The following is a 14,913-nucleotide window of genomic DNA, read 5'->3' as shown; positions in this document are numbered from 1 at the left end:
TTTAGAGCAACTATTGTCTTAATCCTTACCAAATGGTCTTTCATGTAGAATTCCCTTTTGTAAGCACAACTTACTCTCTGGCTGTAGCAACCATAACAAAAGTTCAGAATCAGTTTGCAGATGTCCTTCTCTTCAGGAGTAATAATGTCTGGGCTGACGATGACATAAATAAATACAGTTGCTGATTTAAATACTATGTTTAAATATAGGACAAGCATCTGCAACACTTTATCTTCTGGTCTTAGAGATCAGCTCTTAATAGGGAATCTATTAATCAAATGGTAAGGGTACTGTATCTGTGTGGTGCATTATCATGAATGACCATTTTAAGGTTGTATGAATCTTGTATAAAGCTTAAACACAGCATTTCCACTCGGGCATCATTATAGTCATGGTACAGCCAAAACGCTACAGTGTAAGCATCCATCATGGTCTAACATATTCAAATATCATACTGTATTGCCCTCTGTATTGGAATTTGGTGACAGTGATGGCCATTGCGATGTAAATATTGTCATATTCACAAAACCATATGATCTCAAAACCAGTTTGAGATGAGCTTTATGACAATGTGTATAAAACAACATCAAGAAGTTGAATTTCCTTAATGGTCCAACATAAGACGGAGCTGAGAGACATCTAGTGGTGAATTTGAAGTATTACATCTAGCCAGGTCCCTAAGTTTATTGGTCAGCAACTGTGTTAGACTGGCACAAATAAAGGAATCTGGTTTGTATTGTTTACTGGATTTGATTAGGCACAAAGGTTTACAGGAAAAAACAGTACACAGAGGTTATGTAGTTGTATTTGTATCTATGTATGTTCAGTATATTATAATGTTCTCAGTTACATATTTGTCTTCTGTTGTGGTTTTCTATTATGATACATATTACTTTGCTCATCTTATGACATAATATGTAGCATTGTCTATTATTGTTTATATTAGTAATATTTTTGGCAGAATTGATAATATTCAATGTCAAATTTAAACAAAAAGCTTAAAATCACCTTTCATGGTTTTGCTGTCAAAACAACTACAATAGTAATAATTGCTATCCACTGATGAATAAAGATATCGGAAATTCCTCATAACTCTGTGACTTGAAACAAATTAAATATCTGCAACGTTTAAAACAACAGACAAAATAATGAAGACACAGCTGATGCCTTAAGCAAAAAAACAACCAGCTTTTATCATGACTCTTGTCTCTGGTGAAACAAAACGTTACAAACTAGTGAAAAGTTAACAGTTGAAAGCAACATGCTGACTGGAAATCCTTGTGAGTGTCTGGCTGTTCTTAAGCAGACGGTGCTGTTTTGCGATAAGGCAGCTCTTTTAGGCCATGGACCCTGATAAACTCATTGGACATAACAACTCTTATCTTCTGAAGGCCAGTTTGTGGCCTTCACTGAAAGGAAGCTCATGAAGGTCTCTTTACTGACATTAAAACCAACAGACTGCATTTAAGTCCCATCTCCAAGGGAATCCAGTCGATTTTAAGTCGAGTTGATGTAACTTTGGATCGTTTAGAGCGCTGACATTTCAATACCTCTAAATGCAAAGAGTGATTAAAATATGAGGAAAATATTTGTGGAAAAACTTTTTGTTTTTGGTTTAAATATAATCAATAAAAACAAAAACAATGGCGGACAGGAAACTCTCCTGTCTTTGAGCTGCAGATTGAGTGATTCCACACTCTTTACATTACATTAGTCTCCTATTATAAGTGAATTATTGCAGGAACAACTGTAGCATCACCAGTAACAGTCATTCTGGGAAAGTTATAGGGAATATGAACTGGAGAAGATAAAAAGTCAGGATCGGCAGAGAGTCCCTTTATAATAGCAAATTAGAGAAAACTTCTTTATGTAAAAATAAGATTTTAATTGAAATGTTTTGATAATAATGTATACGGATATGATGCCACAATATGCAGTTTGGAGGATGAAGAAAGCAGCAAAGAAACCTAGTTTTTTAATCTTTTGTCTTAAAGTAAGACTTTGAATAAGATGCCCTTAAATTACAGTTGTATTCAGATATTTTTGTTGTTAAGTTCATTGTCTTCCTCTCTATATAAATATATTAACTGAACTTCAGGCAGTGCAGAATTATAAAGTTGGGAAAGAAATGCAGGCCAATTGTGTGAGAAACTAGCACATTCTTCAAAGTGAAAGAATGTACCCATCTCAGTATGCAAATACATCTCATGTAACTAGTAATGTATTCTAATATCAGTAAATGCCTGAAAAGGCTAAAGTGTTTCACAGCAAAAATTAAACAGTGTGTCAGTTTTGCTATTTATTCCTTATCGGCTTGAACAAATATACATAAATATATTACAGGAATGAGATGGAATCCAGTTTTTGCTTATACAGACCAAAAATCCACTGTTAAATCAAAGTACACTGCTCAAAAAAATAAACACTTAAACAGGTGTTTAACACTTAAAGTGTTCCCTTTATTTTTTTGAGCAGTATATTTACTAAGCTATGTACAGCAAATATGACTACTGAACCTCTGAGGTAACATTTTTATCTTTTTCATAAGGAATTTAAGACGTTTAAGACTGCAATACTTTTGGAAGCCAACAAAAGGGGCTATTGAAAAGAGAACAGCTTCACATGCATCAGAAATGTCCTAAATGCTTTACTGACTGACTTGCAGAGGTTTCAGAGTTAATATTATAGGCTTATCTGGCAAGAGAATAAGCTCAAACATACTCTGTACTTCCAAATTGCGCTGCTTCTCAATTCGGAAGTTTTCAAGCATCTGCAAAAGAGAAAGAAAATACAAAGCAGTAAATACAACCTGTTCTGCATAATGAGGTAAAACTGATTTTTACTTTTCTGCATGGCTCACATGGATAAGAAAGATCTGCATCTCTGTCTCAGCTATCCTGCGTCCCAGACACTGACGGGGACCAAAGCCAAAGCCCAGGCTTCTGAAGTACTGCGTCTCAGTCCTCAGCCAGCGAGACGGAAGGTACTGCTCTGGACGGAAGAACACCTTGGGGTCCCTGCCCATCGCATAAAGCCCTAACTGGACCAAAGTCTAAACACAAAGATACACTGACAAAACAAAACTGTTGCAATAAAAATGCTCCAAATGATTGAATGTATAAGTGCTCCTTACCCCAGCTGGAATGTGATAGTTTTGAATAATTATGTCTTCAGCTATGTATCTTTGCAGGCTTACTGCAACTGGATGCAATCTGAAAAGTAGGTAAAATAAAATTAGATAGGGTGATTGAAAGTTTTTTTTTAGCAAAATAATAATAGTTAAAGTACTTGGAAGAAATAAAATAAATGGAAAACGTACTGAACCTAGATAGTGCTTTTCCAGTCATACGGTACACTCAGAGAGCTTTATGCTAGAGACACATTCACTCATTCGCATTCAAAAACACATTTATGCACTGATACACACATCAGTAGACAACTTGGGGTTAGTTGACTTACCCAGGGGCTCATCAACATATGATTGGACAAAGCTGGAATTGAACTTACCCTACCAATTGTAAGACAACCACTCTACCCAATGATCCACAGAAAAAAAGGTTGAAACATTTTAAATATTCAGACCTGTCAAACCTTTTTTTATTTGTTTTTTTTTTTTTTTTACCTGAGTGTTTCTTTAAGGGCGCCTTTGACCAAAGGAATCCTCTTCAGCATGTCCAGCATGTTCCCCTGGCTTGCAGTCCGAGCCACAGCAACCTCTGCCCTCAGCTCCTCCTGGAGGTTTGGGTGTCTGGCTAATTCATACAGCGTCCACAGGAGCGTTATGGAAGTCTAAGGAATAAAGACTAAATTGTTTTTCTTACTGTAGCAATAAGGACACTGTGTCCATCTTTTTTTTTTTGTCTTACAGTGTCCACTCCTCCAGCCATTAGTTCAGTCACACTGGCCTTGATATCTTCAATGGACAGCTTGTCCAACAGAAGCAAACTGGCCAACACTCCTGGGTATTCTGTGGATGCTCCTGTTTCCTGACGCAGCTGCCTGTAGATGTTCTGGATGCAGCGGTCAGCTGATACACCAAAATTAGATATAGAAATATAAAGAAAAAAAGAACTACACAGTAAAATAAACTTTGCAATTGAAAAGACTTTTAATGATATGATGATATATCACCTTGGTTAAATATTCCATCCCACGCCTCTACGTGGTCCCGCCACACCTTTGCTCCGACCTGCCTCAGCAGAGCAGGAGGAATGTACAGCATGGGGGAAGTGGTCTTGAACATGAGTGTGATGCAGTCTATAAAGCGCTGAGCTTCAGGGTCAATGTAATCCAGCATCAGGCCCAGCCGCTCCCCGTACAGCACTGAGCTCACCGCTGCGTAGGACAGAATTCAAATTAGATAAAGTGTTTGTGGAAAACAACAAGTTGAACTGAAAATGAGCTTACACTCTAGAGCGTATTTGAAAAGTTCTTGAGACAAGTCTGTGGTCCATTTGTTCTGGCCACTTCGTATAATTTTTTTGTGAACTCTGGCCACAAAATCCTGGCCCACATCGTCCAGCAATGGTACAAAGTTTTCTAGCATCTTCAGGGAAATCACCTCCTTGTTAAGAATCACACGGTTGTTTCTCCAGTCTTCACCATTCCTATCGAACGAACATATGCTGAATTAAAGCTCGGAGCATTTTGAAAAATAATGCCTGACCTTGCAGATATGACAGCAAAAATTCTTACTTTAGGAGAACCCCATATTTGCGGTTCCTGTAGTCTCTGTATGACGTCCATGCTTCAACTTTCAGCCTTTTAGGATAATGGCCCTCTGCTTTAAAGAGAATTGCAGCATCCTCTGGTTTGATGATATTTACACTTTCATAATAACCTATTTTCTCCCTATTTTACAAAAAACAAGAATGAAAAAATAAAACTGCAGCAGTTGCTTGTTGTTGGATTACATTACCTTGTGAAGCAAAACTCTGAACTACTTTTAATCAACATTTCGCCTGAAGTCAGAGAAATGTTTTTTTCCCAGAAGAGCAGACTAATGTATAAATATTTTACCTGTAAATAGGTCCAAATGTGTTGAAGTTCTGCAGCATGATACGGTGAAGGTTTCTAAAGCCGTCCAGTTTCCAGAAGTTGTACAGGTTGACCACCCCGTTCTTCCAGAGTCCAGGAATCTCACTGAATGGCCGAACGACGCTGCTGCTCTCCGGGTACGCCTGCCGGATCACCGGCATGCTGCTGCTCCTGCGAATGCCCGAGGCGACCGGCTCCTCCATGCAGGACAGGGGCAGCACCGCGGGGCTCCGCCACATACTCAACCTGGCCATCTCAGCAACAAAACGCTCACAATTCCCAACGGCTTCTCTGGCTCACTTGCTGCCTCCCTCTCAAACAAGGCTGCAGGAGGCTGGTCCACAAAGTCAGCCCTCCTTTTTGTACTAATCAAGGCTCTTCCGTACTAAATAACAGAACACACCAACAGTACACTGTGTCAAACAATGACACTGAGCAACAGCAGCAAAATAATTTATGATTTAAAAGTTTTTTATAAGTTGAATTAAAAGAAATTTATATAGTAAAAAAATTATTTTATGTATGTTGTCGAGAAGCAAAAAAACAAAAACACAGTTTTAGTTTTTAATAACTTTAATCAAAACATATATTAAAATGTATTGAATTTACATGTAAAATTTAAGCATACATCTAACAGCAAAACAAAGTTACAGTGGAAGCTACTTTTTAAGCTGCTTTATGAGTTCTTCCAGTTTCATGGCCGTCTTGATGTCTCCCTGCACCTTGAGCTTGCCGCTAGTGTATGCGGCAAACGGTCGCAGCCTCCCTTGGAACATGTCCACGAGGTCGCAATCGCTCATGCTCAAAGTCACATCAGGCTCTCGACACAAGAACCCTGACCCAGCTGCACCACTACCTGCAACACACACACAAAAAATACAAGTTTAGGAGTTTTTACTTACGGTAGATAGAAATCACAATAAACTGAACCGTACTGCATTGGAAATTGGATCGAATTGGAAAATATGCCAACTGAATTGAACTGATAACATATTTCTGTTTATGTTTTCCTCATGTAAAAGTTCCTATAGATGAAATTTGTTTTTAATTGGTGCTTTGAGTGTAAACTAAATTGAAATGAATTACTTAACTATCTAAATTAATACCTCCACGTCTACACATCCTCAACCATAAGGAAATGGGGGCTATATTCTGATTGCTTGCACAAAACATACGCAGTGCTGCAATAAGACGACTCCAAACTCACTCAAAAACTAAATAATGCAGTTTGAGAACAAGATATTGGATGTGAATCCTAGATGTTATTTCAATATATCCAACCAGGGAAATTGAAATGTATTCATCTTTGAATTAAATAAATGGATAAAACTATTTGCTGTTATAGAGAACCACAAATGAAGCCAAGACCTAAACACAACTAGTCACTTGAGATGGACATGATGCATTTTTAAAGTTAGGTATTAAGAAACATTAAGTTACATTTGTGGATTTGTGATCCACAATGTGGAAAATGCATCTTGGAAAATGCTAAATGTATCTTCACATCTAACACCTTTGTTCCCAACTTTATCTGTCCACTTGCTTATGATCAAATCCCCATTATTTTGCAGGTTTCGCATTTCACTTTAGGCTTTATATGTTTCTACTTTTGAACGCTAAACATTTTCTATAAGTTAAACTTGGTATAGTAGCTTTATTTTTAGACCGACATGGTTTATGGAAGCTTTCCATTTCAAAGTTCCATACTTTTCCAGATTCAAATTTCTATATCATTTTTCAAACAGTTTGTATAAACACACTAATCTGAGGTTGGTCATTCATCTCTTTTTTTTTTTTCAAATCTAATATATATATATATATATATATATATATATATATATACAGACATCTCAGTCCAGAAATGTGCAGTCCTTGGCACAGCCAAGATACTGCGCAGAACCCTCAAGCTCCCAGGCCTCTGGTAGAGGACCCGAGCTCAGAGGATAAGAACCACCCGTGGTGGGTGAGAAGGGAATTTTTTTTTTTATATATATATATATATATATATAGACAGAGAGAGAGAGACATGTGAGACAGAAATGAGTCACGTTATTTAAATACAAATAAATATTAAAACACACACATCGAGTCCCCATGGATAGGAAAATAAATTTTGAGTTTTTTCCAACTCATTTGTCATGCACAACTTATCCAGACTAAAGAGTCATATTCCATTTTCAATAAAACATGGCAACCCTGAATAGATTAGGTTTCATATTCAGTTCTAAGCTGCTCACCTTGAGTTAAATCCAGGTAGTACTGACGCTGCTGTCCATCAGCAGTGCTGATCTCAAACTGGAAACAAGCCCTAACCTGTTGGACCAAAGTCTCAGAGAGGATCATCTGGACTCCACTGAGCAACTCCTCAACAGAACCTGGTGTGACCACGGCAACTTCAGCCTCACTACTGAGCTCATTTATTAATGTCAGACTGTCCTCTGAAAAGAAGAAGCTCACATTAAAACAGCTACAACAACAGAATTTACACATAAAAAAATATAAACATAAAAAAAGAAACATCAGAATGTTTAATCTTACCCTGTTTAGGATGTGAACTTCCACTGTGACTAAGAAAGTGCATGGCCAGCTGCTGAATGGAGTCAGTGAGGCCTTCGAGTCCAGGTGCAGACGGTAGAGAAGCAGGTGTGGTAAGGGGTGTAGCTTGACCTTCTTCTGGGGCTTTGAGTAGAGAACCAAAGGTAAGTTCCACCCGATCAACTTCGAGCCCCCACGGATGAGTCATCTCATTTATGTCCATCTGTGGAGAATAGAAACACATTTCAGAACAGGATTAACTAATTCCATAAGGATCGAGTCCAAGATTATATAAATAATAAATACACATAAAACTTTTGAGACAAGGTTGGGTACTATTAAAATACCTTAAATACCTTAAAAAAAATTATTTTAACCCTTACAAATTTGATCTATTTTTGTTTTTTCGTCACGCAAACCAGGATGTATGTGAACTTACACCAAGATATTCCTCTAGTTTCAGTCTCTCAGTTTGAATTTCCCTGATGGTCTTCTTGGACAGGCTGTGGGTCAAAGCGTTCTGCGCAGTCATCCTGGTGGAGGCATTCAGGTCCTGGACCGACACCACTGACATGACTGGGTTCCAGATCCTGAACTGGATGTCTGCTCCCACTAACAACACGCCACCATCCCGAGTAATCACCTAATGGGGCAGAGTTACAATTTACATTTGAAGTCAAGAAAAATAGGCCATATAAGTTGTATCTTTGTTTCTAATATTATTTATATTATTATGCACAGACAAGTTTTTTCATGGAAAAACATTTCCTGGTGCTATTTTTGATTAGGAACATATCCTCTGGAGTAATGGAATATATTTTGACCTTTTGGTTGAATAAGGGACGATTACACGATTTAACATGTTTCATTTTGTAAGTTTAACGACTTAAATTAATCCAGATTGTAGTATTTCAAGGTAAAATAAACATAATTGTAACCTAAGCACATGATCTTCGTATCTTTTGAATGGTTTTTTTTATGTATGTTCAGATAAAAACCTGTTTAGACGTAAAATATTTTACAATCAGAAGATGGTTTGTCGTTATTCACTCAGTAAGATCAAAATTACAGCAAATTGCACAGAAGAGAACATATATATATATATATATATATACACATATGATAGTTGGTTGAAACATAAAAAAAGATTGATTGATATAAATCTCATAGTACTTGACGGTTTTCTACAGTACACGCATCATAATTATGATTATAAAAACACAGATAGGGCTGAGATTTTCAACTCAGTGAGACATAAATTTACTGAGATTTCCAGAACTTTGATAAAGATCTAAAGGAGTTTAAAAAAAAATAAAAAGACAAAGCAGAGATAAAGTAGATATTGGATTTGACTTTTCTTTTATTCAACATATTGAGTAAAAACAACCTTGTTTGGACATAGTTAATATTCTTTGACATGTTGAACACCAATTCAAACAGCTCATTTATATCAGAGATCTTCTGCTTAGGTTTACCTGACATGGGGGGATGTTAAAAGCTCGGGTTCTCAGGTCCACTTTCTGCCACTGATCAATGAAGGGCAGCACCAGCACAACCCCGGGGCCTTTAGGGGGACAAACCCGACCCAGACGGAACACTACTACCCTCTGGTAGTTAGGGACAGTCTGCGTGTAGAATGAGTCCATCTTGGTCAAATTCAACTGATAACAAATGGGTCGAGATACTGATGAGGCGTGGTGGAAAGTAAAATTACTCTACCTTTAGAACAAACCATCCTGTTACTGGGAAGGCTATGAAGGTGCAGATGTAAACGAGGAAGATCACAATCAGGTTGCAGATCCAAGACACCCATCCCTGAGAGGCGTCTTAAAGAAAAGCATCATCAGAAACGCTGTACACTATAAAACAGCACTAATAAAAAAAAAACATATCCAACAGCTAACAGTAGCTAAAACCTTACCAGTAAAGTCGTTTGCAGAGATATTTGGGATATAATCAAAGGAAAGTCCTTTATGATAGCTTGGCTGTGAAAAGCTGTGAGAGTTCACAAACAAACCAGGAGTCTTCTGGGAGCTTGAATCCCTCTGCGGAAGCAGCTGATACGGCCTGCCGAACATTCCCCCGGAAAAATACGACTTATTTCACCATTAAAGCCACAACATGATACTTTTCTGTTAATTAGAAGCCGCCTGGTTGAAGAAAACCAATTCGTTTTAACAGAATTAGCTTGGTACTTTGGTATAACTAGCCACTGTCTTCTTCTGGGAGTTAACGGTGGTACCCATCTGTTAATGTGCTCACCACTGCCACCTAATGTTTATGTTTCTCAAATGAAGCTTGCACACCAGGAAGAAGTTGATTTTTTTTTTTTTTTTTTTTTGCTGCACAGATGTCATTGTTTGCAATTTTTTTTTTTTTTAAATCTAAAGTTTCAGAACCTCCATAAAAATAACACATTTGACACATAAATAAAATGTTTATAGGAAATGAAAAATACTTGCTTTGGCATTTCTCGTATGCTCCAAACATCTCTTTAATGTTATTTGTGACTTTTCGTTACAAAGTCACAAATGACTTTGTAAGTCATTTGTAACTTACAAAGTCACAAATGACTTACATTTGTAATTTACAAATGTAACTTAGACAAATGTAAGTCAAAGGTCAAAAGAGATGCATCCATCCAATTTTCACCTTTTTTCATGTTAGCTCCTCTGTAAACACATGCTGGGGTCTGGCCCAGATTGCCCCTTTTTGTTATAATTTTATTATGCTCCGTTGTTATTGTTTTTTTTTTTTTTAATAAAGAGCAAAGAACTCACATTACATTTAGACATATAAGACAAATAAACACATAATTTCAAATTTTATTGGAGAAAAAGACATTCAAAACATGAAAAAAGGATACATTTGGGGAAGCTTCTATTTATGCTTGTTTAGTTTTTGATCATATCACACAGTAACTTCTCCATGGGTGTGTTGCCAATTGTCCTGTGAAAGAACAGCTGCTCTATCTTACGTGGACTCAAGAAGTGGAGAGATGGCAGCAGAAGTAACAGCCTCCCAAACCTTGTTGAGCAAGAGCAAAAAAATGTTTATTTTTTCCCTTTTTTATTTTCAAACATGCTTGAAGATCTTTGTAATATTTTAAAGATACAGTTTGTCACCTTGAAGCATTGCTGGGGTACACCAATTGAATGTGCTGGCTCAATAGCAAGTGGGACTGATCCTGCAAGTTTTCAACCTGGCTGGCATCTTTGAGGTTGCGTGTCTCTGTGCCAGGTAATCAAAATGCAAAGATGAGTTGGATTATCAAATTTACAGAATACACAGTGGTTTTGTACGTAGTTAGGGTTTTATTTACCTGGCTTGAACAAAACTATTGCTTTAAGACAGGCAAATTCAGTAGGGTCGACAACCAGAGCCTTGAAGCGACTGAATACATCTTCAAGAATCTGCTTCTCAGATGAGACAAGGTTGGTCTTAACTTCATGAGTGGGGGAAAGTTCTAGAGACAGAATTAAACATCTATCCACAGGTAGAGACATCTGAATGGCACACAGAAGGAACATCTCACTCCAAGCTTCTTCCAGCAGAATCACCTTAAGATTTTATAGAAATGTGTAATATTAGAAGACAGAAACCAAAAACCTAGAGCCGGGGTCTGAAACTCCATCCCTCAAGTGCCACTGTAACTTTTGAATGCATCCCTGTTCCAACTCACCTGCATCAAATGAATGGTTAATGATTAAACCTTTGCAAAACTCGCTGACATGCCAAAGAAGTAATCCAGCCTCTTGACTCAAGTGTGTTGGAACAGGGAAGCGTCCAAAGGTTGCAGGAGAGTGGCACTGAGAAACATGGAGCTACAGTCCCCTGACCTACAGTCTATCTCACCTGGTCTCGAAATGGCAAATGAGCAAAAACGGGCAAATTCTTTGCCCACTTCACAGACATGAAGAGAAGTCGAGCTACTGTTTCGTCAAAACTTTCTGAAGAGCCAGAGAGGGATGTAAGCCTGGTGTGGTCTAATGAAGAGTTGTCCTTCTCTGCATCGTTTGTTGTCACATCAATATTTTCTTCATCTATGAGCAAAAAATAATGCAAAAAACAGAATCAGGTAGATGTCGAGATTAGTACATATATAGTATATACTGTATATCGCTTCCCACTGTATCAGTAATTCCTCCATTTTTTCAATGACCTTACCATCCTCTGGCTCCAGTTTGGTACAAGTTTCTGCTGTCAGCAAGCTGACCATGAAGCAGTGAGTCTTTTGGTTGCTGCAGGGTTGTACAGATGCAGAACTGGGATCAGGCAAGGTGACCAGAGGTCTAAATCTAATAGATGAGTAGAGGCTGGAAGTGGTGAGCTCCTGTGTGGTAACGAGGTCTTCCCTCTTGGCCTCCACATCTATGGAATCGAGACTGACATGTGTAGTGATTCGAGGCTGACGCTCACTCTGCACTGCTGCCAAAGACAAAATGAAAGATGTATTGTTTCAAGAGAAGTTAAAATAATATACTGAAGGAGTAAAATCAACTCAAAACAAAATATCTTACCATCTTTGTTCATTCCAGCTTGGAGACGCTTCTTCAGTCAGCAGGCTTGGCACTGGTTCCTATGAGCTTTGTCAACAGGACATCTGCCTGTCCCAGCCTGACACCTGTGAGGTTAATAAAAACACATGCATAAGTCTTAAAATAACTGTTTTAGAAAATACTTTATATTCATTTGGACTTATTTATTACTGTCCTTGCAATACAACATTTATTGCGTGACCCCTCACTCACCTGTAGATGAGTCTTCTTCGTACACTGCGTTTAAAGAAGCCACTGCAGCCATTGCAGGCATATATGCCATAGTGTTTGCCGCTGCTTGAATCAGAGCAGACTTTGCAAAGTGAGGCGTGACCTTTAAGAGGACTTTTATCTGCACAGAATAAATGGCCAAAGGGAATCTTTTAAACAAATGCTTAATCTTTAGAAATATTACATGTGTATATTTGTTAAGTTTGTTATGAAGCCTTGCAGCAACTAGTAATTGTAATCATGGACAAAATCGTAATGCAAGGAATAATGTTATAACTTAAGCTGTTTCAAACGTCTTAAAGACAGTAATGTAATGTGGTCGTAGAGCTAATGATCCGATATATTCAACAGAGAATTGTGACAACCTTGTGGAAGGATACCCCAATTTTTTACCCATGTCTTTCAGCTTAATAGCCAGTTCCACCAAAGGACATATTTGTAAACTTCTGAATTTAAGAAAGTTAATATAAAATTCTGTCACTAGCAAATAGTTTTTGGCAATCCTGCTGACTCAAAACTAGGAAATATTCTGTTTGATTTAGTGTCAGACATGGAGAAAAACTCGGTTATATTTCCTTTTTGCGCAGTGTACATATGATTTCTACTACGTCTCATAGAGTTTTATATTTACTGAACATGTTTCTCGTTATAATGCAAATAATAACTCAATTGTTTGTAAGTCATGGAGAAAAAAATGAATTCATACCTTGTTGAATTTCATCTAGGCTCGGTTTTGTGAAGTTGCTGGAGTCATCCTGTGAAAAAAGATCTACTTTAATCACCTGATCTTCCATTATTTATTGTACCACTATACGTGAATATGGAAATTAAATCTTTTAGAGAAAGAACAGACAAATCAAAATCAATCAAGGAATAGAAAAACACAAAAAGCCTGTTTTGTTTTTTTTGTTAATAAAAGCACCCAACACAAACAGCTTCCTGCGTCTGATGTAATGTCGGGTCACTGCCAGATCTGCCAGAGTGTGAGAACTTGAGTCGTCTGGGGGCTTTCATGAGGAGTAAAAGAAGATTAACACCAGTCGCTGTGTAAGCAAATACCAATGTGTCATCCTCTTAATCTTTACTGTGCTAAAGATTGGTGTGGTCTTTCCAAAGTAGTCAACCATGGTGAACCAATGTTGCAACAAGTACTGAAAACACTTCTTTCAAAAGAGGAGCTGAACTATTTCCCTTTAGCAAAAAAAGACAGGTTTTTAACATCAAAATAAGATGCAGAATGTAATATTTTAAAAGGTCTTTTGAGTCAAAGACTTAGTGGAGGCAAAATCAATCTTGCAATTAATTATGAGAATTATTAATAGAGAAAATATGCATTAGAGAATATTAATATCAAAGACATATCACTAATGTGGAAAACATGCCATTGCAACAGTGCACTTTTTTTAAGTTCAAGTTTAAACAGTCCAAATGAGGATAGTTTAAACTTACAACTTCTGATTTAGTTTTACACTGGATTTTTATCATAGTCCTGAATCTGATTTTCCTGGTTTATCTAACCAGCTCAACAGTATAGGTGGAACTAACATGCTGCAACCAGCAAAGGGCTACTTTCAGGTTTAACTATTGAGAATAGCGGTCACGTTCCTTCACACCTGAGTCCTGTGACTCTTATGAAGATACATGTCAATCATCTTTAGCAGCGGGCCACCATGAGCCAAGTGATTATGTATTTAGTGTATTTGTTTATCACAACAGATCCCTGCAGGTGAATCAACACACGTCACTGGAAAAACCCTTGATCATTCCCTTGTTATTTCTTAATTCTTATATTTATAGCTCATTATTTATTCACCGCTTGTATTTAAATGTGTTTTTACATTGTGCTCACCTATAGCATTTTGGGCCTAGAGTAAAATCCTGCACATGAATGGAGTTTAGAAGAGATTATGTGCAAGACATAACTTTGTTGTCCTTGAGAAGATGTCCTTGAATGCTAGTTTGCAAACCTCTGCATCAGTCTAAGCAGCTTTTGGGTGTAATCTCCTTTCAGCTATTGTCAAAGAGTGAGCTTAACTTTTCGAGTTGTTACCTTTCTCTTCATGCATATGGAGCAGGTGGAGTAAGGTTGCTGAAGCAAAACTGATTCTTGTATTGTTTAATTATTTTTACTTTAATGTATGACTTTGGAAAAGGCAAAAATGAATGGTAATAGTTTTTCTGTCATAAATAAACTTTGGTTAGTCTGTGGTCAGCAATTCCTGACTTCCAGCCGAACATCATCCATAACCTCCCACTGCCCTCACCCCTCCTCCAGAACAGATAAAGAAGAAGGACTGAGGTGTCAGCACTCTGGCTTTTAGGGATTGTCGTCTCTTGCCATCTGCTGTCATTCACTGTAATCCATCTGATGGCTAAACAGTCAACATTTTCTGCAAAACCAAACCATAGACCATGCGTATAGTTTGTTTTGAAATAAAAAAAGACCAAGAAAGTTTAGTTGTAATAGCAAAATGATGAATCTGGACTTAAAAGCTCCATGCAGCTAGTCTCCTAATTGCCAGCATGCGTTTGGTCTTTACAGGGACACAGACATTGTCAGATCCTGACATGA

At 37.6% G+C, this 14,913-nt stretch overlaps 2 protein-coding genes and 1 pseudogene across 3 annotated transcripts; all 3 read right to left on the bottom strand.

Annotated features, from left to right (window-relative positions):
- Positions 1-2,480: 2,480 nt before the first annotated feature.
- Positions 2,481-5,385, bottom strand: cyp11a1.2 (cytochrome P450 family 11 subfamily A member 1, tandem duplicate 2). 2 transcript variants are annotated; one of them, XM_028028594.1, is made up of 9 exons: positions 5,020-5,379; positions 4,696-4,851; positions 4,408-4,607; positions 4,132-4,335; positions 3,867-4,027; positions 3,623-3,789; positions 3,134-3,212; positions 2,861-3,052; positions 2,481-2,770 (listed from the first exon to the last, which is right to left on the bottom strand). In XM_028028594.1, the coding sequence occupies exons 1-9, from the start codon at positions 5,289-5,291 to the stop codon at positions 2,648-2,650; spliced, it is 1,554 nt and encodes a 517-aa protein (XP_027884395.1). In that variant the 5' UTR covers positions 5,292-5,379; the 3' UTR covers positions 2,481-2,647. The 2 variants fall into 2 exon arrangements, with proteins under 2 accessions (XP_027884395.1, XP_027884403.1); XM_028028602.1 differs by lacking the exon at positions 2,481-2,770 and having other exon boundaries at positions 2,875-3,069; positions 5,020-5,385.
- Positions 5,386-5,679: 294 nt separating this feature from the next.
- On the bottom strand, positions 5,680-9,825 carry stoml1 (stomatin (EPB72)-like 1). The gene is made up of 7 exons (XM_028005056.1): positions 9,494-9,825; positions 9,292-9,398; positions 9,048-9,197; positions 8,012-8,215; positions 7,576-7,795; positions 7,275-7,475; positions 5,680-5,893 (listed from the first exon to the last, which is right to left on the bottom strand). The coding sequence occupies exons 1-7, from the start codon at positions 9,648-9,650 to the stop codon at positions 5,697-5,699; spliced, it is 1,236 nt and encodes a 411-aa protein (XP_027860857.1). The 5' UTR covers positions 9,651-9,825; the 3' UTR covers positions 5,680-5,696.
- A 565-nt stretch (positions 9,826-10,390) lies between these two features.
- Positions 10,391-14,368, bottom strand: LOC114152640 (photoreceptor-specific nuclear receptor-like; annotated as a pseudogene).
- Between the last annotated feature and the right edge of the window lie 545 nt (positions 14,369-14,913).

This window comes from Xiphophorus couchianus, chromosome 2 (assembly GCF_001444195.1).
Source record: "Xiphophorus couchianus chromosome 2, X_couchianus-1.0, whole genome shotgun sequence".
NCBI lineage: Eukaryota > Metazoa > Chordata > Actinopteri > Cyprinodontiformes > Poeciliidae > Xiphophorus > Xiphophorus couchianus.
The sequence above is the reverse complement of the archived record's forward strand: the minus strand, read 5'-3'. Positions and strand labels throughout refer to the sequence as shown.

What these genes read in the sequence shown, in the direction of transcription:
- cyp11a1.2 (XM_028028594.1), bottom strand. Translation starts at nt 5,291, where the DNA reads ATGGCCAGGTTGAGTATGTGGCGGAGCCCCGCGGTGCTGCCCCTGTCC. An exon ending in AAATATGGGGTTCTCCTAAA is followed by an intron (nt 4,608 to 4,695) that starts GTAAGAATTTTT and finishes TTCGTTCGATAG; the next exon opens with GAATGGTGAAGACTGGAGAA. An exon ending in TGCAGATCTTTCTTATCCAT is followed by an intron (nt 2,771 to 2,860) that starts GTGAGCCATGCA and finishes TCTCTTTTGCAG; the next exon opens with ATGCTTGAAAACTTCCGAAT.
- stoml1 (XM_028005056.1), bottom strand. Translation starts at nt 9,650, where the DNA reads ATGTTCGGCAGGCCGTATCAGCTGCTTCCGCAGAGGGATTCAAGCTCC. An exon ending in TTAACATCCCCCCATGTCAG is followed by an intron (nt 8,216 to 9,047) that starts GTAAACCTAAGC and finishes CTGCCCCATTAG; the next exon opens with GTGATTACTCGGGATGGTGG. An exon ending in AACTAGAGGAATATCTTGGT is followed by an intron (nt 7,796 to 8,011) that starts GTAAGTTCACAT and finishes TATTCTCCACAG; the next exon opens with ATGGACATAAATGAGATGAC.